General features: G+C 47.9%; 1 protein-coding gene across 1 annotated transcript in view; it reads right to left on the bottom strand.

Moving 5' to 3' along the window:
- Nucleotides 1-5,077: 5,077 nt before the first annotated feature.
- Nucleotides 5,078-23,513, bottom strand: part of ZBTB16 (zinc finger and BTB domain containing 16) — a 238,228-nt gene continuing 219,792 nt past the window's right edge. Inside the window, exons 5-7 of the mRNA XM_006833836.1 lie at nucleotides 13,686-13,856; nucleotides 7,655-7,822; nucleotides 5,078-5,419 (exon numbers count right to left, since the gene is read on the bottom strand). Of these exons, the coding sequence (XP_006833899.1) occupies nucleotides 5,190-5,419; nucleotides 7,655-7,822; nucleotides 13,686-13,856 (569 nt within the window). The 3' untranslated portion in view covers nucleotides 5,078-5,189. The remainder of the gene's footprint in view (nucleotides 5,420-7,654; nucleotides 7,823-13,685; nucleotides 13,857-23,513) is intronic.

Genomic DNA, 23,513 nt, shown 5'->3' with positions numbered 1-23,513 from the left:
TTTCTTATGAGACTTATAAATAAAAATACAAAAAATGTTCACTACAAAAAAATCTACTGTTAGTAGGATGTAAAAAATATTCCCTTTGCTATAGAAGGCACAAACTTCACTTAGTGACACATGGAGAGAGAAGAAAACCTGCAGCAGTAAATCCTTTTTTCTTTTTTTCTTTCTTTTTTTTTTTTTTTTTTAATCTTGTCAGAAACACTGAAATTACAAAGAAACGCATCAATCTACACGAAACGAAGGCAGATGCGGAAAGCTGCAACCAGGACCGCACAACTTCGAGTGGACTGCTTTAGGAACTAGAACAGAGAGGATTAGCAAGCATAACTGTGAGCTGGGGGTGGGGTGGGGTGGGAAAGTAGGAAGGAAGAGGATAGAACAAACAGAAATGGAAGCTGGGAAGGAGAGAGAGGGATTGATTGGTTTGTACAAAAAAAAGTAACCAGTACAATTGAAGAAAACAAAATTGGCAGCCTCCTAAAATTAGGCTAAAAGGAGGTGCTGAGGTAGACATGAACTAGAACATCAATTAATTAAAAACACTATTCTGTAATACAGAGCAATCGGACGGGCACTTAAGCTGTCACGACATCAGACAAGCCACAAAAACAAACAAACAAAAACAAAACATAATACCCAAACCAAAAGGTTTAGTTTTGCTTGGTCCAGCAGGGTGGTAGAGCCCTCAGTGCTATAATTTACATACATATATATGTATATATATATAAATTTATCTTTATATATATGGGTCGGATGTCATGGTATACGACCATGGCTTCTTTACCTTATGAAGATCATGCATAACACTATGTGAACAAATACTATGATACACACCAGGAGGCTGGTACCCTGTCTGCAAGGTGGGATGCCAAGGACTCAGGGAGGCAGACCTACTAGGCTCCAGGCCCTCTTTCTCCCCACACTTGGCCCCTGACCCGTCCTCCCTTGTTGGTCATATACCCCGCTCTCCTGGCTGTCTCTGCCTTTTGTCCCTACCCATCAATCCCACCATATAGGGTTTACCAGGCTTTTGCTGTTGGTTTTTTCTTTTGTTCCCCCCACCCCCCACCCCCCCTCACACCTACTGAAATATCTAGGTAAGTGCTGCCATTCGATCCAGCCAGCAGAAGCTTCAGGAAGGAAGACACTGGGTGGGAGAAAAGGAGCAACCAACCAACCATCTGAATATTTTTTGCTTTGCTGTCTTCTATCCTGGTGGCCCAGCTTTCTTCTTCGTTCAGCCTGTCAAACCACAAAACTCCTTCCTGTCCATCCTTAACAGACAGAGCCCACAGCTCTCCACCTCCCGGCATCTTGACACTCCTGAAGCGGTTGTACCGGGAGCATCCAGAAAGGTACCATACACTTGTGAAAAATTGCAGCAGTATATATTTTTTTCTTTCTTTTTTTCTAAACATGGAAAAACCGTTCAGGCACAAATATTAAACAAGCCCACGTTGCATCCATGGATTGTACTGAATGATTGGGTCCCCCAGCCTCACTGCCCACCCTTGGACTCCAATTCCACCTTCCCCATATTTCTGGCCTCCTCTAAAGCAGCCCAAAGCAGCAATGATACTTACTATTTTATATCTCTCTCTCACTATATATATATATATATATATATGTATATCTATATATATATTTGTCTATCCTATATACACATAGGATTTTAATGCTTTGAATGAGTAAAAGAGTGAAGAGGGAAAGAGCCTATGAGAAAGGGGTGAAAGTCACCAAAAGCGCTTAGGTACACATTTGTCGGGGCTGAACACGGCAAAGGGACTATTAACCAACTTAGACATCCCAAGCTGGAGACATTTCATTATGCTGGATAAGGCAGTAGCAAGTATTAGGGTTGCTAGCAGTCCCACAGCTAAAGGCAGTGAGGTGGCCCAAGGAGCCAGATGGCAGATACAAGAGGGAAGTAACAACATTCAGATCTCACCACCCAGGAAGTGGGTTACTTGGCCTCTCCTGGCCTCCCAAACACCTTCACTCCAGACATATAAAGAGCCTACAGTATCTTCTCACCCCAGCAGGAGGGGACGCCTTGGTTGGTCCCACCCACTTGGCCTAGTCAAGTTTAGAATTCATTTGTCTTTGTGGGCAGAAAGCTGGGACAGAGGCATGTGGAAGTATTTTCAGGGTGTCTGGACTTTCCTGTGGGGGAAGGCAGTATCCTTCAAAACCCACCCACCCCCTCTCTTCCTACAGCTCCACTTACTGCTACTAAGATCTGCGGCATCCTTGGAGCTGGGTGGGGCAAGCAGGTGCTGATTTAGGACCATCCAATGCTGCATCACCAGATTCATAACAATACTGCACAACTGACCACACAACCGCACACACAGAGCACACGCACACACAAACATACAAAGGGATTTTGGTGGTGGTGGGTGTTTTTCTGTCTTTTTTTCTATTCACATTACAAAAGGAAAGGGCAAAGTCCTGTAGAGCTGACAAAGGAACTAACAAATATTACAAAAATATGACAATTTGTAAATATTAGCTCAACTCTCTCAGCTTGAATGCACAGGGAAAGGGACCCAGGTTGGGTGGCGAGGATACTAGAATAAGAGAGGTGTCAGCTAGTTCTATGGAATAATTGGATTTTTTTTTTTTTTTCTTCCTTCCCCACAAAAGTTGAATGACATCTTGCTTCTAAAATACTGTCTTCTGGGATTTATAGATCCCCTGAGGGCCGGCTCCCCCCCCCACACACACTTCTTCCCAAATTGGGGTTAAGAAGCAATAGTGCATAATGATTTCTTACAGACCACTCCTCCCACAATGATTTCACTCTCTTCACATTATAAACATGACAATTGCTCTAGTCATAGTTCAAGTTTAACCTTTTTCTTTTTTCCTTTCCAAAGCACTAAGTCATTATTACAATTGCAAAACAGCCCCCGCCCTAGTTTATCATTCCCAATCCACAGGCTAGTGATAAGAACCCCATCCCACCCCAATCTACATCCCCCCAACACACAATTTTTAAGGCCTTCAGATTTGGTGGATGAGATTGAAGGGGAGGGAAGAAGGGGTGTACAGAGGGATGGGGGAAGGTGGTCACAGCAGCACCCATCCCTCTGACTTCCCTATCTTCCTCACAATCCTTTCTTCCCTAAACCACGTTTTACAACCTAAGAGACAAACAAACGCAACCACAACTTTCTCAGAGAGAAAGGAAAAAAAAGACAACAAAAAAACCTCTTGACAATAAAGCATGAGATGAAACCGGAGAGCCCATCCCAAAGCAAACACAAATACTACAAGTGTGCTTTCCAAGAATTGGCGGGGGGGGGGGTGGGGGGGGGGGCGCGAGGGGAAGTAGAGCAGCAGAACAGGAGGCATAAAGGGGACAAAAAAGAACAATTGGACGAACGTAAGAGGTAGCTTTTAGAAAAACACCCTCACCCCAACACAACACAACAGAGGCTAGGTCATATCCCTCTATCCCCAGACCAGCCACAAAAATATCCTAATTTTGGCAATGATAATGCACACACAGGTTGGGGTCACAAAGTTGCCCCCAAACCTGAATGACCCAGGACATTTTAAGGAAGGTGGGATTTTCTCCAGAATGTTTTAGGATCAGCTGACACTGGGCCCAAATGACTTGAGTCTTAACTCCGGTGATTCTGAATTCCTCAGTGAGGACAGTGAGACCTCAATGCCCATCCCCTCCACCCACCTTCTGCTGACTCCTGGGCCCACACTCAGAGTCTGGGTTCTCAGCTCCTTCTAGGCTGCCCCTTCCAGCTGGGAGGCTAATGGCTAGGGGATGGAGCAGTCATGGCAGCCAGCTGAAGTCTACAAAACCCAACACAAGAAACAAAACAACACCTCCCCATTCCTCTAACCCCCAACCAAAAGAAAGAAAAGTAAGAGTGGGGAAGAGGGACACAGGGGTTAAAAAGCTCATGAGGTCACCAAAAACTGAGGTAATTCAAGTACAATGTGCTAACAGGGGACCGGGGGGACACAGAAAAGAAGCAAAACAAAATACACGGCCAAAGCACTATCAACTCCAACACAGACTCCCCTTCCTTGCCCTCCTCCTCCTCCCTTGTGGACTGAGAGGCTCCACGAGTCAGAAATTCTGTGTCACTCTCAGGACCTGGGTTTTTCCACTGAGCTCACTAAGTCTGGGGTCCCCATCCCCCCATGTTCAGAGGGTCCCCAAGTACAAAACCATTCCCCTCCACTGGCTGGCTGCCCCTGTCCCTGCCCCTTTTGGAGACGTAGGCCACTTTTGGAGAAGGACAGCCACATTTTCCCCTTGGATTATCAGCCTGTTCTTGGATTCCTTTTCCTGGGGACTGAGATAGGGTTGTAGAATTTCTGTTTGCTTGGTGGGATATTATCTATTGAGTTTGTGATTTTTTTCCATCTTTAATGCAAAAGCAGCTCAGCAGGAATCTTGAAGGGGCTTGACTATATGTTGTCAGAAAGCAAAGGTAGAAGTAGAGGCTATATGGTATCAGGGAACTGGAGCAGGAGGGGTGCCTTCCCTGGCCCTGGCAGGCTGCGAGCCCCCTGGGTACTTGGAGGATGGGAGTCAAGGTGAGGCAGGAAGCAGGGAACTAGGGGAGGGGACAGGAGCCAAGATGACCACGGTGACCACCTGGGATCTGGCAGAGGATAAGAAAGCAGCAGATGAATGAGGTGTGGGGCGTGCCGCTAGCAAACTAGAGCTGCCATGTTGTACCTCAAGGTGTGGGACGTGCTGCTAGCAAACTAGAGCAGCCCCTCCTCTCTGCTGCCTTCCCTCAGCGTTCATCATTGAGGAGTCAGTGGGAAGGGGGCTGGAAGTGACAGACCTCTTACTCCCTTCTTAACCTCTATTCCTGGACACGGAGGGAGGGTATGGGTAGAGGCAGGAAAAAACAGCCTACCATCTGAAAGGAACAAAACAACCCCCACCCCACCCAAGAAACCTAGGCAGTCCTCCAGCCAGGAAAGGAAGGAGTGGAGGCCCCAGGGCAGGGAGCAGCTGCCCAGACACGGTCATCAGGGCCCCAGGGAGAAGCCAAGGCCAAACACTATCAAGTTTCCTTTCTCTTCTCTTCTCTCTCTGTCTCTCTTTTTTTTCCCTTCATAGTCCATCCTTCCTCAACTTCATCTTGCTCTAATTCTTCTTTTCTTGCTGCCCCTCCCCCTCCACTGCTGTGGGGCCTTTACACGTAGCACAGGTAGAGATAAGTCTTCTCTATCCTCCAGTCGGGCGGGATCTCCTCTGGCTTGTGGCCCTTCATGTGCTTCTGCATGGAGGAGAGGCTGGGGCAGTACTCAGTGCAGATGGTACACTGGTAGGGGGAGGCGCCGTTGTGCGTTCTCAGGTGCTTGATCATGGCAGAGTAATCCCGGGAGCGCTGATGGCACAGTTTACACTCAAAGGGCTTCTCACCTGTGGGGGCAGGAGAGAGTGGGGATGGAGGCAGAAAGTCAGTCATCTCCAGTCCTGGGAATGCTCCGAGCCCACACCCCACCCTGGGCTTCTTGGAAGATGCTTCTGCCCTCCCACCCCCACCCCCCCCAGTTCAGCGCTATCCAACACTTTCTATGATGACAGATACATCATCTATAGTCACACAAGGCAACTGTAGGCGTGAAGTAGGGCCACTGCGAATGAGGAACAAAATTTTTACATGGGGTCACTGAGTTGGAACCAACTCTGCACCACTAATTAAAGCTGCCACATGTAGTTAGTGGCTACGATATTATTCAGTACAGTTCCAGCTCCCTGCCTTAATATTCTTTACTTCCCTCAAACCAATAAATCATGTGTGTCACAGTAGAACTGTGCTCCATAGGGTTTACAGTGAATGCTCTTTCAGTGGATCACCAGAACTTACTTCTGAGGTTCTTCTGGTGGAACTCGAATCTCTAACCTCTCATTTACCAGTCAAGCACATGAACAATTTGCGCCAAAGGCAAAGTCTAGTCCCTTTCTAAGAAAAGAAATGAATGTCTAGAAAGGGACCATGAAGCCCCTTGGGAAAGCCTCCTCAGACCAAAGTGCCTTTCAGGGGAGTACGGGGCCAGGAATCTTTTCTGAGCTTAGGCGGTGAGGGGCAGGTGTCCAAACCAATCTTCCCAACCAGCTGCAGCTGGGGAGCTCTGGAACCTGTCCTTCCCCTCTGTCTCTACACTGAGGTGGGAATGGCCAAGGACTTGCGAGTGCATAGCCCCTGAATGCCCCTCCGTGAGAGCTGAGCCGAGGATGTGAGGGAACCTTGCTTCAATACAGTAATTAACTGGCCAGCCATCTCGCTATCGATACTGCTCCGCGCAGAGGCCCCAGCAAATAATGAAGTAATGAACAGCCAAAGTGATCTAACTATCGACCCGCTATTTACAATAGTCACTGCCAATGCATTTAATGATCTGCTTGCCAGGTCACATCCCCGACAAGGGGCTAAGGAAACCCCAGGGCTCTGGGAGATCCTCTAGGTCACTCTCGTCAGTAGTGAATACCCCAACCTCTGCTGTGGTTCCAAGCTGGAAGCAGGAAGACAGAGCTTGGACACTGTGCCCTTGCTTCAGTCTCCCTTGCTCCACCCTTCCCCATGGAAACAGCCTCCCCTAAGCCAGCAGGCAAGGCTGCCTCCCCTGGTCAGATGAGGCTTCCTGGCTTGCCAGGTTCTTATCCGATGAGGAAATCCCTCAGAGTCTCCACCATCCCTCAACCAAACAGTATGTTGAGGTAAATGTCTTACAAAACCCACTGCCATCAAGTGGATTCCAACTCATAGTCACCTTGCAGAACACAGCAAAACAGCTCCCCAGGGGTTCCGAGACTGCCAATCTTTACCTAAGCAACTTGCCTCATTGTTCTCTCATGGAGTGGTTGGTGGGTTCAAACTGTCGACCATGAAGTTAGCAGTCCAGCACTTAACCCATTATACCACCAGCATTCCTTACTGTTTAAAAAGGAGCTAACCAAAGTCCTGATTTGTAGCATTTGCCAACTGCCCTGTTGTAAATACTCCCTTAGTGGCTGATTTTAGCCAAGAAGGTGATGTCACTGAACTCGGATTTGGGGAGAGGCTTTCATAAGCCAGTGTGAGCAGCTCCAACACTCCACAGCCCCCAATTCCATCCTAGAACTCTGGACCATTTCCACTAAGGGAAAGCATTTGTTCATGCTTCTGTTATGTAAAAAGGGACGTGGAATAGCAAAACATCATACACATAGAGGGGTTATTAAGTACATCGGCTTTTTTCTCATCTCAGAACTGAACTCAATCTAACTTTACAATTTCCAAACCTTTAGCATAACCTAACCCACACCCTAATTCTTACTCTAACCCTCAAATAACATGGACTTTCACTTACAGCGCACCAGGCCACCCTAACCCTAGTTCAGTACTCGGGAATAGATAGCATCTTACATGCTGTCTCCCAACTATTGGTATGGCTACCTGGGGGGGCTAGGCTGGGCTCATGGGAAAGGGTTCTGTGATGAATTGGCAATGTCTACTCTGATCTTGAGAGGGGGATGGTGGTACTCACTTCCCCATCCTGACCCTTGGTAGATGCCATGGTATACTCTTTGGCTTGGCCTCAGCCATCATCACTTGGGTTTCCCTGGGGAACCATATGCTTCCCCACCCTAACCCATGTCACCAGCACCCAGTACCTGTGTGCACCCTATAGTGTGTCTCCAGCTGGTGCTTGAGGCTGAACTTCTTGCCGCAGCCATTGCACTCATAGGGTTTCTCGCCTGTATGAATTCGTTTGTGGCTCTTGAGGGTGCTCTCGTCCCGGAAGCAGCTGCCACAGAACTCACACTCATATGGGTGGTCGCCTGTGGGGACAAAGACTGGATCAGGCCCTTGCTTTCCCTGACCCTCTGTAGGGAACATGTTGGATACATATAGAGAAAGCGACTGCCTGCAGTTACCACCTCCAAAGGCAACTTAAGGCTACACAACCCCTGCCGGGAAGTGCATGTACCCACACATGTCCATAGTTACTGGGCCCAGTGGCCATCCATGGACCAAAGGGCCAGTCATAGAAGAAGACCACCCCCGTTGGTTTCAGAGATGCATAGCAGCCCCTGAAAAGCAGTTCTCCTTGAGGGTAGAGCAGACACGGGGCACTTGAGACCCTGCCCCAAGATTCTCATGTTGCTTTCTATTCCCTTCCTCTTGGTGGCGAGCAAAAGCCACTTTAGCCTCACTCCCTACTCCCCCCAAATTCCATCCAATTTGGGAACTTCTCATTTCTGTGAACATTTTCTGATTTTTCCCATCTCTACAGTATGTACAGCTGTTCCTTCAAACTCCTGTTCATGCTTCAAGGCCCAGTTCAATCATCTCTCTGTTTGGAAAGTTTCCTTTAGGTCCCTAGGCAAGACGATTCACTCTGTTTTCTCTGTTCCTACAACACTTTGTTCTTTTACAATTACTGGTACCCTTTGTGCTGCACTTTCTAATTAAAATGATCCACACCTGTTGAGTGCTTATTACTGTGCTGAGAACTTCACGCAGGCAGATCCGATCATGTAATCATCACAACAACATTACCGGAGAAATAGCATCATCATTCTCGTTTGACAGATGAGAAAAATGAGATGCTTAGAGATTAAACATCAGTTCAGTAGTCACAGAGCTAGGAAGTAGCTGAGGCAGGATTCAGAGTCCATATTGTCTCCAGCCTCTGGACACAGGACACTGATCATTATCACTAATTGGCATGCGGCACCCTATCTAGGGTCCTAGACTGGAAGCACCTCAAGGGTATGGACTGAGCCTGTCAATCACTGTAGGCTTGGTATCTAGCACAGGGATAGCCCAGACCAGACAGTCAGGAAATGCAGGGAACATGAAGTTTGGGATGGGGTGCTTCTCCTCAGTCTGAAGTCTATGTTCATGTACTCACCTTTTTCCACACTCCACTCTGAAATGCCCTAGAACGTTGAGAGGGTGAGGTGTGAGGATTAGGCATCTTGTGCTTTGTACCCAAAGTAGGGACTCTGGGGGCTGAAAGGTGAGAACTTCAGCTACTTATTTATTACAGGAGTGAAGCCACAGACAATAAAGATAGATTGATCACCCCAGACTTTGTTCATGAATATTTAAATATCGCTGATTCGTCTTGTCACTGTAATTACAATTTCTCTGGGCTGCATCTCCAACAACCACAGTTTATGGTAAAGAATGGGCCACTGTATTTCACTTGTCCCTTTGCAGATGTGCGGGGCTGCCAACCGTGTAATGTCCTCTGCATTTCATACATTTTCTTCAGCTGCTGAAGGTTTAAGTCATCCACAATGACCTACGTTTTTTCATTATCCCCATGTCAAACTGCGCTCGTGCCTGGGCATAAATTGTCCTTCTCGTTATACACTCACATGCCTGTGCTCTCACTTCCTCTCTAAAATGATATTTTACTCTCTTGCTTTTCGCTCCCCTCCTCGGGCTGATAACCAAACCTCGCCCCCACCGCCCAAACACAGGCCCCTGGAACCACATAAATTCTCATCTCTTCTGATGGCTCTGAGGGTTTTTAAGGCCCTGTGGGGAGTGGATACCGGAGTCTGCTCACAAGCTGGCTCTCTCATGAGTGGAAGATTTGTAGGAAGCACTGAAAGTGTAAAAGTGGGTAGGGTTGTGGGCACTTCCACTGGGGATGGGAGAGGTCCAAAGAAGCCCTCTGTTGGCACCAGTTTGCAGCAATCTAGCCATTGTTGCCCTGATCTGAGGGCACCCCTCACATGCAGATTGCTGTTGTTGTCAGGTGACTCAGCAATCCCATGTAACAGAGCACTCTCCCTTATTTTCCTATGTGAAATCTTCAGGTCTTTCTCCGGTGGGTTTGAACCGCCAGCCTTGTAGTTAGCAGCTGAGTGCTTTACCAACCATTGCACCACCAGAATGGGTTCCTCCTATTGCAGACTGGGGTGAACCAAGACCTAAGGTTCTTGACTGGGGAAACCATGATCTACCACCAGGTCTAGGCAGACTGCTAGTCCTCAGGCCCCATCAAACTTGAGAGACTCGTGCAGACGCTGCTATGAATCAGTGTGTGTGGAGCAGAATAAGGGTCAGCCTGTGTGCACCCACATGTCCCTCTCTTTCCGTGTCTGCACACACAGCCACCCCCCCTCTCCTGACATCCAGCCCCTCCTTCCTGAAATGGCAACGATTACTGCTTTAATCAAGAATTCAGTATCCTCATTAAGATCTAAATAAATAAATAAAGCCAGGGCCACGTGAGACTTCAGCTGGAGCCAGTAATTAAAACATATATGGGCAGCCACCGGGCCAGGACCCACACTGTCTGTGTTGTGCCTTTACCTCCGGGAACTCGTGATGGAGGGTAGGGAGGGAGCAAGAGTTTAAAACACAAAGGGTTAAGAGAGAGAAGTTTGTTTGATCAGATTTTTTGTGAATTTCATTATGAAGCGGATCACACGTTAAAGGAGTTTAAATAGGAAGTCTCCAGAGACTGCCTAGGGAAAGGAATAAAAAGAACTGCAAAGAGAAAGCAGGGGAAACACCCACACTCACACAGGGAGAGACCGAGGGTTTTTTGAAGCCTGCAGAGCACCTGGCCTGAAGTCCCCACCCGGAGAGCTAATAGTGCCACAGTCCCCAGAATGTACACAAAACTGACTGCAGAACTCAAAATCCAATTTGTGGCATGTTGATTAACTCTGTAGACCCCTTAATGAGCTTGACATTAAATGCAGGACCAACGAGACTAATTAGAGGCCCCTCCGGCCCACACAGTGCACCTGGGACCCTGGGGGTCTGTCCGTACCTGGTGGCTTCCCTACAACTGGCCAAGCAGGCATGATCCTCCCCGCCCCAGCCCCATCCTGATGGTTCTTCAGGCCTTTCCCTCCCTCCTCCTCCCTTCAGCACAGCTGAGAGTTTATTATATGATGAGCCGTGCGAATCAAGGATCCATCAATGCCAAGAACTCGGCTGGACTAACCTACCAAACACAGCTGCTGATGCTAAACATCCAGCCCCAGTAGCAAATGGGCCAAGAACAACGGAATATTAATGAGGCATTGTGTGAGGGGTGCGTGCACAGTCTGGGGACGGCTTGTGTGCACAGGGCCTCGCTGGTATGGAAATTAACGGGTGTTCGTGTGTGTGCTTGGGCAGGTGTGCCTGAATAGGTCACTGCTCCATGGTTCCTAAGTTAAGCATGGGATTCTCCCAGACTCTGCCTGGAAACAGCCCCTCTCCACAGATGGGAGCCACGGCTGGCACAGATATGACAATCGGATATCTGGGCTCTTAGAGGGTGGCCTGGGCAGAGCAGGACTCTGGGTAGCATTAGCAGGGCTAGATCTTTCAAGCCACTTGAAGCCAGCTGACTGGACCCAGCAGTAGGGTCCAAGGTGACTGCAGGCAAGGTGATTGGCTGTTTTTGATAAACTGACAGTAGGGGAGGTGTTGGCAGGAAGGTGCGTATACCTGTGAAGAACACCTGTGCAGTCACCGTAGAGAAAGCACCCTTCCTTCTTGATGAGCCCTACCCTCTAGGACAGGGGTTGTTGTTGTTGTTGTGTAGTGTCATCCAGTCAGTTCCGACTCATAGCGACCCTGTACAGGGTTTCCAAGGAGCAACTGGTAAGCTTGAACCGCCAACCTTGCAATTCAAACGGCTCTGCAGTCTGGCACATTAACCCACAGCGCCACACCAGGACAGGGGTTGGCTGGTTGGTTATGTGCCATGGAGTCGGTTCCGACTAATAGCGAACCTGTACAGCATTTCTGAGGCTGTAAATCTTTACGAGAGCTGAAAGCCTCATCTTCTCCCACGGAACAGATGGTAGTTTTGAACTGCTGACCTTGGGGAACCTTTATTCTGCCAAAAATTATAACATCATTTGCGGGCCATACAAAATTACCATCTTAAAAATTAGCCTGCTATATTTGGTCAAACATTTAATTAAACTCACCCCTAATGTGATGGCTGGAACTGCAGTTGCCTTGGCAGACCAGACAAAACTATTTCACAGGCCTTATATGGTTCACAGGCCAGATGTTCCCGATCCCTGCTCTAGGGCCTCCAGCTCTCCTACCCCCGTAATGGTAAGCCAATCTGGTATTGTTGTTGGTATGTGCCGTCGAGTCCGTTCTGACCCATAGTGACCCTGAACAGGGTTTCCAAGGCTGTAAATCTTTTGGGGAGCAGAAAGCCTCATCTTTCTCCCGCAGAACAGCTGGTCGTTTTGAATTGCTGACCTTGTGGTTCGCAGCCTGATTCGTAACCACTACGCTACCAGAGCTGAGGCAAAATGCCCCCCTGAGTTCAAGAAAGGTATACAGTAGTGAGAGCCCAGACAAGCTCCTTTGTGAGAGGGCCAAGTGCTGCCAGCTCACTCCACAACTAATTTAAAAAACAAACAAACTCAGTTGCCTCTGAGTTGACTCCAACTCATGGTCCCCCCTCATGTATCAGATCAGTAGAACTGTGCTCCATAGGATAGTCAATGGTTGATTTTTCAAAAGGAAATTGACAGTACTTTCTTCTATATGGACTCAAACTTCCAATCTTTTGGTTAGCAGCTGAGTGCATTGATTATCTGTACTACCCAGGGACTCCTGGTGACAAATAAAACCTCTCTCTTATTCAGTGGTCTACCACCCATGAGATAGATTTGCCATGCATACTCAGTTCCTGAGTAGGACTCCTCAGAAAGAGGAGAAAGCACTAGGATCATTCTTCTCGAGGTACCCAGAGTTTCATGCCCTCTCCACCAGACAAGCGCTTATGTTATCACATATGCAGACAGACAGTCTACCTATCTTTCTGGCCCTGCCCAACACAAAGGGCAAAAAACGCCAAGCGGCACACACAGGCTCAGAAATGGGAATCCTTCACCATATCGCCATCAATATAGATGCACTTTTGTCATTAGAAGTAAGAAGGGATCTAAGTTATCCCTACTCCTTGGGGAAGACCTGGGCTATGGCCAGAAAACAAATGCCTCTTGGCTCTTAGGGATCAAGTGTCCCACTCACAAAAGCCTACAAGGTGGTGGGAGGAGATCCTAACCTTACCCCTCACTGTCCTTCCCAACTCCCACCATCATCTGGAACTGGGAGATTTTTCTGGTTTATTGCTAAAACACCCTCACTGTCTATTCCAAACAAGGTTAAGGGTTACAAAGTATAGAAAATGTGCTCTGTCACTGTGGATCAAGTAGAAATACTTCTTCTATGTTCCCCTAGTGCCAAGGAAAAAGAGATATATAGGTTTGATTTCTGGACTGCTTGTAAGTGGAACCGGTGAGGTGACAGTGGTAAGAGGGAGGGCAGTTTCCCTCTAACTGTGTTTGGGGTTTACTCCCATCAGAATCTCCTGGAAATACTTATGAATAATGTTGAGTCTTGGATCCCACCCAGGACCCACCTCCAGAATCAAAGAGTCTGCCTTTTTTGCATGCAGCCATGTAAGAGTCTCCATATTTAATAGGCATCCTCTTTGTGGAGTACGGAGAGATGAAGGATCAATGGGTCAAGGAACACGAGTGTCAGAGCTACTGTCCACACTTCAGTTGAACTACGTTTGGGAAACCTCTACCTGTCTGACCCTCGGGCAGATAGCGGACTCAACTTGGTACCTTCACTTTATGTCTCTGGAAGTAATTCAAGGCACTGGTTCCCAGAGATCCTGTCCATCCATCTCTGGGCGTGGCCTACCTGTGTGTGAGCGCAGGTGACGTTTGAGGGCAGTGTGGCTGGGGAAAGTGCGGTTGCACTCGCTGCAGATGTAGCTGCGCACGCCCGCGTGAACCTCCATGTGCTGCTGGAGAGCACTCTGCGCCTGGAAGCGTTTCCCACACAGCAGACAGAAGACAGCCATGTCTGTGCCTGAGGAGACAGGAGAGGGGAGAGCCTCAGGAGACGCCCAGGCCAGTTCTTAACCCATCAGGCCCAGTGCTCCCGAGTCCCAGGTGGTGCTGACTGGGTGCCTGGTATGGGCAGGCACACAAGACATGGTCGTGGACACAGGAGACATCCAGGAACCTAAAGTCCAGGGGGAGAGAAAGAACGTTCATCAAATACATCTCCACAGAAAAGGTGTATTTGCAAATGTGATGAATTTTATCAGAGAAGGCAGGGTACTAAGCAGACAGGCATCAAAGAACTTTCTAGAGTATGGGGCAAAGGAGTTAAGAGTCCAGGGAACAACCACAAATAATGAAGATAATACCAGTCACTGTTCTAGTTTAACTAACATAAATATAATAACAACCTCAAGGTAAGTTGTCTGAGCCTGACTTCTCAAATGATGAAGCAAGGCATAGAGAGACTTAATAGATGAAGCAAGGCATAGAGAGACTGAATAGCTTGCCCAAGAATCCATAAGTGGTTGAGTTGGGATTCAAACCCAGGCAGCCTGGATCAGAACTGTTTGTTGTTGTTAGCTGCCATCCAGCCAGTAGGCCCTCTCAATTCCTGGCCACCCCATGGAACAACATGTTGCCCAGGGCTGCACCATCCCCGGGATCAGAGCATTGTGACCATTAGGGTTTGCACTGGTTGATTTTTAGATTGCCATGCCTTTCTTCCTAGTTCATCTCAGTCTGGAAGTTCTGCTAAAGCATGACCAGCACCACAGCAACATGCAAGCCTCCACTGGCCGGGAATGGAAGCCTGGAAGGCGGAATCCTACCATAGAACACCCATTGTCTGTTCTTTTAGCCAATTCTTTACTCATTAAAGCACACATACTGCTCCCCCAGCCCAGTGGGTGTGTACAAGGCTTGTCCACTATGGACGTCAGCAATAGGTGGTCTAACTGGGTCTGGTGAGGAGCCCCACATGTCAGTTTTTGTCTATCTCTATGGCAGGTCAGATCCATCAGAGAAGCATTTTTCACTCTCTTCTCTGGAGAATACATGATTCATTCATTTAACAAATATTATTTTAGTGCCTTCTACAAGAAGGGTCCCTCTGAGTCAGAATCGACTAGATGGCTGTGGCTTATTTTGTTTTGCTTTACAAGAAGGGCTACAGTTGTGGAGCTCTAACCATGGAAAATCAGGAAAGTGCCTTCACTTATCATAGTTGGTATCCTGCACGCTGGGAAAAGAAAGGGAGTCCATTTGGGGAGGCAGAAGAGTCCCAAGATCAGACAGACTTCAAGGAATACTGCAGCTGGAGAAGCAGGGAGAGAGTGGAAGAGAAGGCTGAAGAAGTGGGCAGGGGCTTAAAAGCCATGTAAAAACTGCTATGCTTCATCCTAAGACAGCGGGCAACTGTCAAAGGAGTTTAAGTTAGTGGCATTGTGAGATCTGCATTTAATTCTGTCTGGTCATTTCCCACACTAATCAAAAGAACAGGCATCCACAGGACCCTAACAAAGACAGGCAACCATTTTCTGTTTGTCACCAAGTCCCTTCCCAAGGCTGCCTTGGAGCCATGGTCTTCCTGGTTACAGCACCACATGAGGAAGTGTTTAAACCCTTTGTCTCCTAACTAGTTGCTCACTGTCCACCATTTTGGATGATGTTTCCCTAAGCATGTCAGCTCCCCCACAAGCTCATCTGTACACCTCTTCTAACTGGAATCTGGGTGATATCCCCCATGCTCAGCCTTGTACCACCTTCACCTGTTTCCAGGACCCAAGAAAGACAACTGGTAAGGCATAGAGCCAGCCAACCCAGCCCATAGTGGAGGGAAGGTAGGACTTTGAACCACTTCATTCCAGTTTAGTCTCTTGTTGAGAATTTGCACTGTCATCCCAGATATACTGAACCAGGATCTGCATTTTTTAATAATGAGGTTTCTATTTGATTCTTAAAGATCTCCTAACTTACAAATGTAGACATAGGAATCACCTGGGAATCTTGTTAAAGTGTAGCTTCTCCTTCAGTGTATCTCGGGTGGAAATGCAAATTCTCAGTAGAGCACCAAATCACAAGGAATTGGTCTACAGCTCTCACCAGCTGCTCTGCAGAAGCCCTGTTATTGTTGTTGTTAAGTGTCGTCGAGTTGGTTCCGACACACAGTGACCCTGTATAGGGTTTCCGAGGAGCAGCTAGCTGGTGAGCTTGAACCACCAACCTTGCTGTTCAAACCGACTATGCAGTCCAGTGCATTAACCAATAGCGCCATACCAGGACTCCTGGAAAACCTATAGAGGGTCGCTATGAGTTCGAACTGACTTGAAAGCACTTAATATCAACAACAGTTGGAAAGCAAGGACTGCCTTTCACTCCTCCCCACTCCTCTATCCCTCTGAAGTGTAGACAGAGCAACCACACTGCAGCCCATCTGCGCTCACTGCCTGCATCCAAGTCCATGGAAGGCTGAACAAGCAAGCACTCAGTTTTGCTTCTGGCATTCAAAGAGTAGAAGGGAAGGGGAACTAATATAAAGGCATTGTGTGAGGTGCTTTATCTATGCCGTCATCTCGTTTAAAACTTTCAGCTCTCCAAGGCAGGTAGGTATTCCTAGCCTCCTTTTCAAAAATGGGAAAACAGAGATTAAATAACTTGCCTAAGGTCACACAGCTAAAAAGTGGTAGAGTTGGGATTTGAAAATGTTTAGATCTGTCTGATTTCAGAAACCATGGATGGGGCTGTGTCCATTCCACCCCTGGGACCGGGCACCTGCCTCTTTGGGCTTTCCTGGGAGCCCAAAGTAATAGCAACAGCAGAGCTGTTTGGTCTAGAGGACAGGCTCTGAGGACACGTTAATACATCCAGTGCCGGCTTCAGCAATGGCTAGAGACCCCAAGGCAGAAACTGTGCCACAAGATATAGCTCAGTGAAGTCTTCCAACCTTGCTGTGAGTCAGCAGGATCTGGGGGGAGGTACTCAGGTATTCAGCTCCACTGACAGAGGGGGACACCTAGCATGGGTGGTCTGCCTAGGCAGAAGTCAAGCCTAGGGCTAACAGTGAGTCCCTCGATGTACAATCCAGCCTGAGCAGCATGCACAAGATTGGAGTGCACCCCCAACATGTTCTGGGACACATAGTCCCTGCTGCTTTAACCTGGGGGCCCCCAGCCTCAGCTTTATCTCTGCTGAGTCTGGCCCTGACCCTCACCCCAGAGAACCTGCCTAAAGTCAGTAAGATGCCCTTTATGAACTAAAGTTTCTCCTTATGAGTGCCTACAATCCAGAGCAGAGGAGGAGCCTGGCTCAAGAGGAACATGCATGGCATCGCCATAGGATCCAGGTCCAGAGAGTTCTGAGACCTGACCCACCCAGCAGGGCAGACAGACCCCTACAGCACTCTCCTCCCTCGGTCTTGTGAGGCCCCTTGAAGCTGCCCTGCTACACCCTGCCTACCTGGTCCATCAGTGGAGATGAATTCAGCAGGACGCCTGAATTCAATTCATGTCCACTTAGCCAACCCAGGAAGGGTAGGCATTGCTCAGGGTGGCATGGGGGATACTGAGCTAAACCGAGAAACAAAGCCCCAGTCTGTGGGAGCAGTGAGGCAAGGGCATGAACACCAAGCAGGGGATAAGGCAGGAGCTCAGAGGGGGCTGCAAAGAAGGTTTTAAGCTAGACTTTGAGAAATAAAAATTTCATAAGTGGAGGACTAGGTGGAGGCCACATGGGCCAATCTGAAGAAATGCCATGAGCAAATCCCAGAGTTGGAGGGATGCAGAGAGTCGAGCAAAGCCAGGGAGGTGACTAGGGTTAGATCACAGAGGATCGCATATGCCAGGTGGGGTGTTTAGACTTCCTCCTACAGCCAATACATCCTACAAAAGCATGTGGGGAGGGGGGGCTCCACATCATCTAACCTGGATATGATGGCAGTGACTCTGGTTGCAGCCTGGGGGTGAATTGTAGGGGCAAAGGTGGGAAGCAGGAAGTGAGCTGATGGTTCTACCACTGAAGGGGATGGGGACCAGACTAGGGCAGAGACTCTGCAGATAGGATGAGGGATGAGAAACAGTGTCCTGGGAAGATGGTCTGATGGAACATAGGGCATGGCTGGAGTAGGCTGAGAGGTAACCCTGAAATCCCAGCCACCTCTGTACGGTGTTGACAGGTTTAAAGTTATGCAAACAATGACTATCTAGAAAGGAAATGTCACAATGTCCCTACAATGCCTCTTGTCTCTTCCTAGGACATCCTTTTGTCCTGGTCCCACAAGGCTTTCTCTGACCACCTGCATGGCAACAGCAGCTCCCAGGCCAACAGAAGGGAGGCTCCAAGCCCCACACCCACTCTCCCCATTCTTTTTTCTTGGAGACTAACAGCTGCCATGACAGAAAAGTGTATGAAAAAAAAAGGACAGGGAGGAGCCAAAGTGGATGCGACCCAAGAGAAGCTATTGGTGCGTGCATGTTAAAAATCGAGAGACTAGATATGAGTTATTAAACAATTTGCTGTAGTTTCTGCCTAGCTGATTGTGAGGCATGTATGATGAGTCAGGGAAGATTCTATTACACTGGGAGATTAAGCAAATAAACGCTAGCTTTTTGGAAACACATTAAAATGTGGGACTATGGAAAGAAAATTATCTAGAAAATTGTATTAGCAATTCATTAGCTGCCCTGAGATGGGACAAGCAGGACCAGCAGTGTCAGAACACACTGCTGCCTTCGATGTCTGAGCTCCAGAGCCGCACCGGCTCTGTCCTGCACTGTGGAAGGGAGAAATGGTAAGAAATCGTAAGTGCTGCATGACACACGAGGGACACACACACGGGGGTCTGGCTGTCACTTATTTGCCTTGCTAACCTGAGCAAATCATTGTCTGTGGATCAGCGTTTGCTCGTCGTCGGCTGTACTGCTTGCTGTTGTTGAGAGCATCAAAGAGTCATCCAGGAGTTAAAAGCTGCTTGAAACTGTCAAATGGTGGTAGAGCCAATACAAGCCCAAACAGTGCTTTTTGTCTGTATTAGAAAATCATACTGTATCCTCTGGGTGGATAGATTTGCCTCAGTATGTGAATCAGTACGCACAGCAGCGTGGGGAGCAGAGCTGGGTCTCAGCCTCCACTTTCCCTTTCAGTAGGACTTCCTCCTGCAGTGAACAACCTGTATGTCCGATCACAGCAGTCCTGCATGATGTACAAATCTAATCGCTTTCTCAGCTCTAGGCTGCTTCCAGGAAGGTATTTTGGATGGGTCACGTCATTTAAGCATCCGTGCCATGGCCATCTTCTTCCTGAGCACTCAGCATTACCCTTCACAGCACATACAACTCTTGATCACCTTGGTTCTTCACATCCAGCCCTGCCTACTAGACTGTGAGATTTCCAGGACATGGACTCTTCTATCCATCTTCATGCCGCCAACAATTAGCACACGGTCAGCCATAGAGTTGTTGCTAGCTGTTGTCAAGTTGGCCATGTACAACAAAACACAATCCTACCTGGTCCTGTGCTATCCCCTTATAATCGGTTATATAATCCGATTGTTGTGATTCACAGGGTGCTCACTGGCTAATTTTCAGAAGTACATGACCAGGCCTTTCTTCCTCATCTGTCAGTCTGGAAGCTCTGTTAAACCTATTCAGCATTACAATAACAAGCAAGCCTCCACTGACAGGTAGGTGGAGGCTACACATGAGGTGTACTGGCGAGTAACTGAACCAGGTCCCTGGCATGAGACAGGAGAATTCTACCACTGAATAATCAGTGGCATACACTAGGCACTCAATAATTGCATATTACACTTAAATAATTAATAAGAGGCTGTGGTCACGGTACAGAGGCAGACCTCTAAGGCTCAAACCAAAGTCCACAAATGTAGCCAATGCCATCTGGATCTTCCAAGAAGATTCCCCTTGGAAATGACTAACGTCACATGACCCACAGGACCCTAATCTCCTTGGGGGCTCCCACATTTGTCTGGTGGGCTGGGCAGGACTCCCCAGTTTTCACTCTGTGTCTGACACAAAGACCCAGAACACAGAGGGACCAGTTCTACTACAAATCAGTGAAATAGTGAGAAGGCTAAGGTTCTGATCCAGTGGCCTTGCAATCGTGGGTCAGGCCCCTAGGAAACAGCATTCATAAGTAAACTGCCTTTCCCAACACTAACTGCACAGTGTCCTTGTGAGCCCATTTACAAACTTTGTTGTTGTTGTTTTTTAATTTATAGAAGTCTTACACTCTGTTCTATTAGACTTGGCCCAAGGAAATAATTCACTTAGTAACTCCTCTGAAGGAGTATTGGTGGTGCTGTGGATTAAGCACGGGGCTGCTAACTACAAGGTGGGTAGTTCCAACCCACCAGCAGCTCCAAAGGAGAAAAGATGAGACTGTCTGCTCCCATAAAGATTTCCAGTCTCAGAAATCCAATCTGGGGTCACTGATTTGGAAGCATCTGGATGGAAGTGAGTCTTTAGCTCCTCTGAAAGACTGGACAGGACTCGAAAGGTACTGCCTGAAAGGAAATGGAACAAGGGAAAAGGCTAGGTGTGGCGTGGAGGAGTTAAGGATCCAGGATCTAGGTGGGCAGGGTCCATGCAAATACAACAAGGGGGGCTCCAGAAGTTTGTGGAAAATGGAATTAAAAGAGTATTGAATTTTCCCACAAAGTTTTTGAAGTCCCTTGAATATGGTCCTCCGTTGAATAAATCTTACCTACACTGAACTTGACCTACAGGAGGCCCCCAGGGGAAGCACAGCCAGCTTGGGCCCCAGGGCATGTACGAGTGGCAGACTCTCAATTTAAAACAAGTTTAATTTTAGCAAGAAAATGGGAGAGAGCCAAGGCCAGCCAGGGTGGAACAGGAGGCAGGAGGGGTGATAAAGACCCAGGGTATTGATTTCACCCAGGTGATGCCTGGATCTGAAATGATGAGACACAAAACCCCTCATGTTTACACCTGTGTCATTTCCATACCAATTAGCTCTTTAATAGAAGGAAGGAGCAGGATCCGAGGGGTACGCAGCTGGAGAGGATGTTCAGGTGTTACACCTTCTTGGAGCAAGGTTCTTATTATCTCCCAATATAAGCAGTTTCTTAATCAAAAGAGCGGAGGGATCTAAATATACTCCAGCTTTTTTTGGTAAGTGGGCTGTGCCTGTTACGTGTGCATGTGCCCGTGTATCTGCATGTGTGTTGTGTGGGTGTGCACACACATGTAGCACGGTCAGAACTTCTCAGGTCCAAGCCCACCCAGCTCTATCCGAATACGAGCCACTTCCCCTGCCACCCTTGGGGTCCTGGTGTGGCACTGTAGGATAAGTACCAGACCACAAGGTCAGTTTGAACCAAAAGGTCAGTGGTTCAAACCCACCAGTTGCTCTTCAGAAACACTATATAGGGTCGCTATGAATTGGAATCGATTGGATAGCAGTTAACAACAACCTCTGCCACCCTTAGGAATTTGTCACACAGAAAGGAAAAGTCAAAATAAAGGGGGTGAAGGAAATCTTGGTTTAAACTGGAACCATCTCCCCACCCTCCATCCCTAACCCCCAAATCTTTCAGACATGTCTTTCTTACTTTCCCTGACTCCCAGAATTACTCTTTTCTAGGACTTCACCTCTAGGCATGGGCAGCCCTGTGACCACAACCATCAAGTAGGCTGTCTTCTCTCCCTTTCCCCATGTAGCTGTCACAGAATTTGGAACTGCACCATCCAGGGAGAGAGAGAGGGAGGGAGAGGGAAAGAGAAAAAAAGGAAGAGCAAGAGAAGGAAGCAGCACAGAGGCTGACTCACAGCAAGCTGGCACTCTGTCTGCATCTAAAAAGGATGGAGGTTAGAGATAAGAGGGTATATGTGTGGACTGGGGGACAGACAGGGAGGGAACAAAAGCTCAGACATTAACATCTGCACATCTCCTGCACCATCATATAGGGCTCAGCTCCTTTGAGAGGGTTCTACCTACTGGAGAAAGAGCCAAGAGTTGTCTCCTAAATCCAGCAGGCTAGCCACATGAGCAATGAGGTTGCTGTCAGTCCATTGACCCCTGGGAATGACAGCTGCTGGCGAGTGGGATACAAGTCCCACCCCCTTTACTGCCACCACCTTTCTCCCAGAAGAAGTAGAGTAGACTGAGAAAAACATCTTGGAGAGCTTGTCTCAACCAAAATTAGCTACAAGTGTGTGCCTGGGTGCTTGTCTGCTGCGTCACCAACTGTCAGCAGGGGCACCTTCAATACCTGCTCAGTTACAACTTCCCAAACCAAGCCAAGAACACAAAAGCTTAGTATCCATCCTTTTTGTCCGTTTCAGACTTGTCAATTCCAGACTCCTTATTCAGCGCTTGATACCCCCCTTCCCTTTTTCCTTCCTTCCTTACAGGCTTAGAATCTTAGAAGGCATTTATACATCCACATAACCTCCCATTTCTACAGTCCTCAATGAGTCACAAAAAGAGGGGAGGGACTGGAGCAGCTCTTTCAAATGTGTTTTCAAGTTAAGCAACGGGACGGGAGAGCAATTACATTTGTTACCCCAAAAAGCCCCCAAACTTTCCATCTCCTGGGGAATGCGGCTGCATCCTCAGGCAACCGCAGCTAGCAGAGACGGCTGCAGGAAAGCAGCGTATTTGTTTAACAGTGACTGCAGACCCAAGTGCATTTCATTACACGGCACCTCCAGCTACAGTAAACAAATTTGTCAGCTCACTAGCTCATTAAGGTGCGCCCCGGACACGGGGGATTTATTGAGACCTGCACAATAAAAGTAACATGAATGGATTTACTAATTTTGTCAATCACTCCAGCAAACAAGTCAAAGAGGGGGAGATACTGGGGGAGAAGGAGTGGGAAAAGGGGTGAGCATAGCGAAAAGGAGGTAAAGAGGAGGAGAAAAATGTTGATTTTATTTATAAGAGAGAGTATACCACTGGATAAAATGGAGCCCTATCCTAGGTTGCACCCGGTTTGCACAATTGCATCCACACTCCATCTGCCTTACATGAGGAGGCTTCAAAAGGTCATGAAAAATTGGATTAAAAGATAATCCAATTTTTCCATGAACTTTTTGAAGTCCCCTCAAATGCTGGGCCACACTTTCTAAGATGCAGGAAGCCTGGACAGAGAAGGTACCAATGGCAAACAAACTAAATTGCAAGATGTAGGATTAGCCTAAACTATTTTAAGATATAGGATTAAGCACTGGACTGCTAACCACAAGGTCAGTGGTACAAACCCACAAGCTGCTCCTCAGAAACCCTTAGTCCCCAACATGACAGCAACAAAACCCAAGTCCTGGTTGTTTTAGCATCTTGCATTGATTTAGCAGCAGGTAGTGGCACACAGGTAGGTTCTTCCAGTCCTCCTGCTCCACACTGGATACTGAACTAATGAATTGGAGGATTGAAAACCACCATTGGGGGAACAGCAGCTCCCCCTCATCAGAAAAGACTGGCGTTGCTTCTCCTAGTACCTCCCACCTGCACCAGCAGACCCTTCCTCTCCACTTCCCAGTCTAGCTCCTGGACTACACATTCCAGAAGGAATAAAAATTCCCACAAGAGATAGGGGAGGAAAAAGGAAAGGGAGCCAGTATGTATACACTTGTGTGTGTGTGTGTGTGTGTGTGTGTGTGTGTGTGTGTGTGTAGGGTTGGGGGGTTGGGGTGGAAAGCAAATC

This window comes from Chrysochloris asiatica, unplaced genomic scaffold, assembly GCF_000296735.1.
Source record: "Chrysochloris asiatica unplaced genomic scaffold, ChrAsi1.0 scaffold00008, whole genome shotgun sequence".
Lineage (NCBI taxonomy): Eukaryota > Metazoa > Chordata > Mammalia > Afrosoricida > Chrysochloridae > Chrysochloris > Chrysochloris asiatica.
The sequence above is the reverse complement of the archived record's forward strand: the minus strand, read 5'-3'. Positions and strand labels throughout refer to the sequence as shown.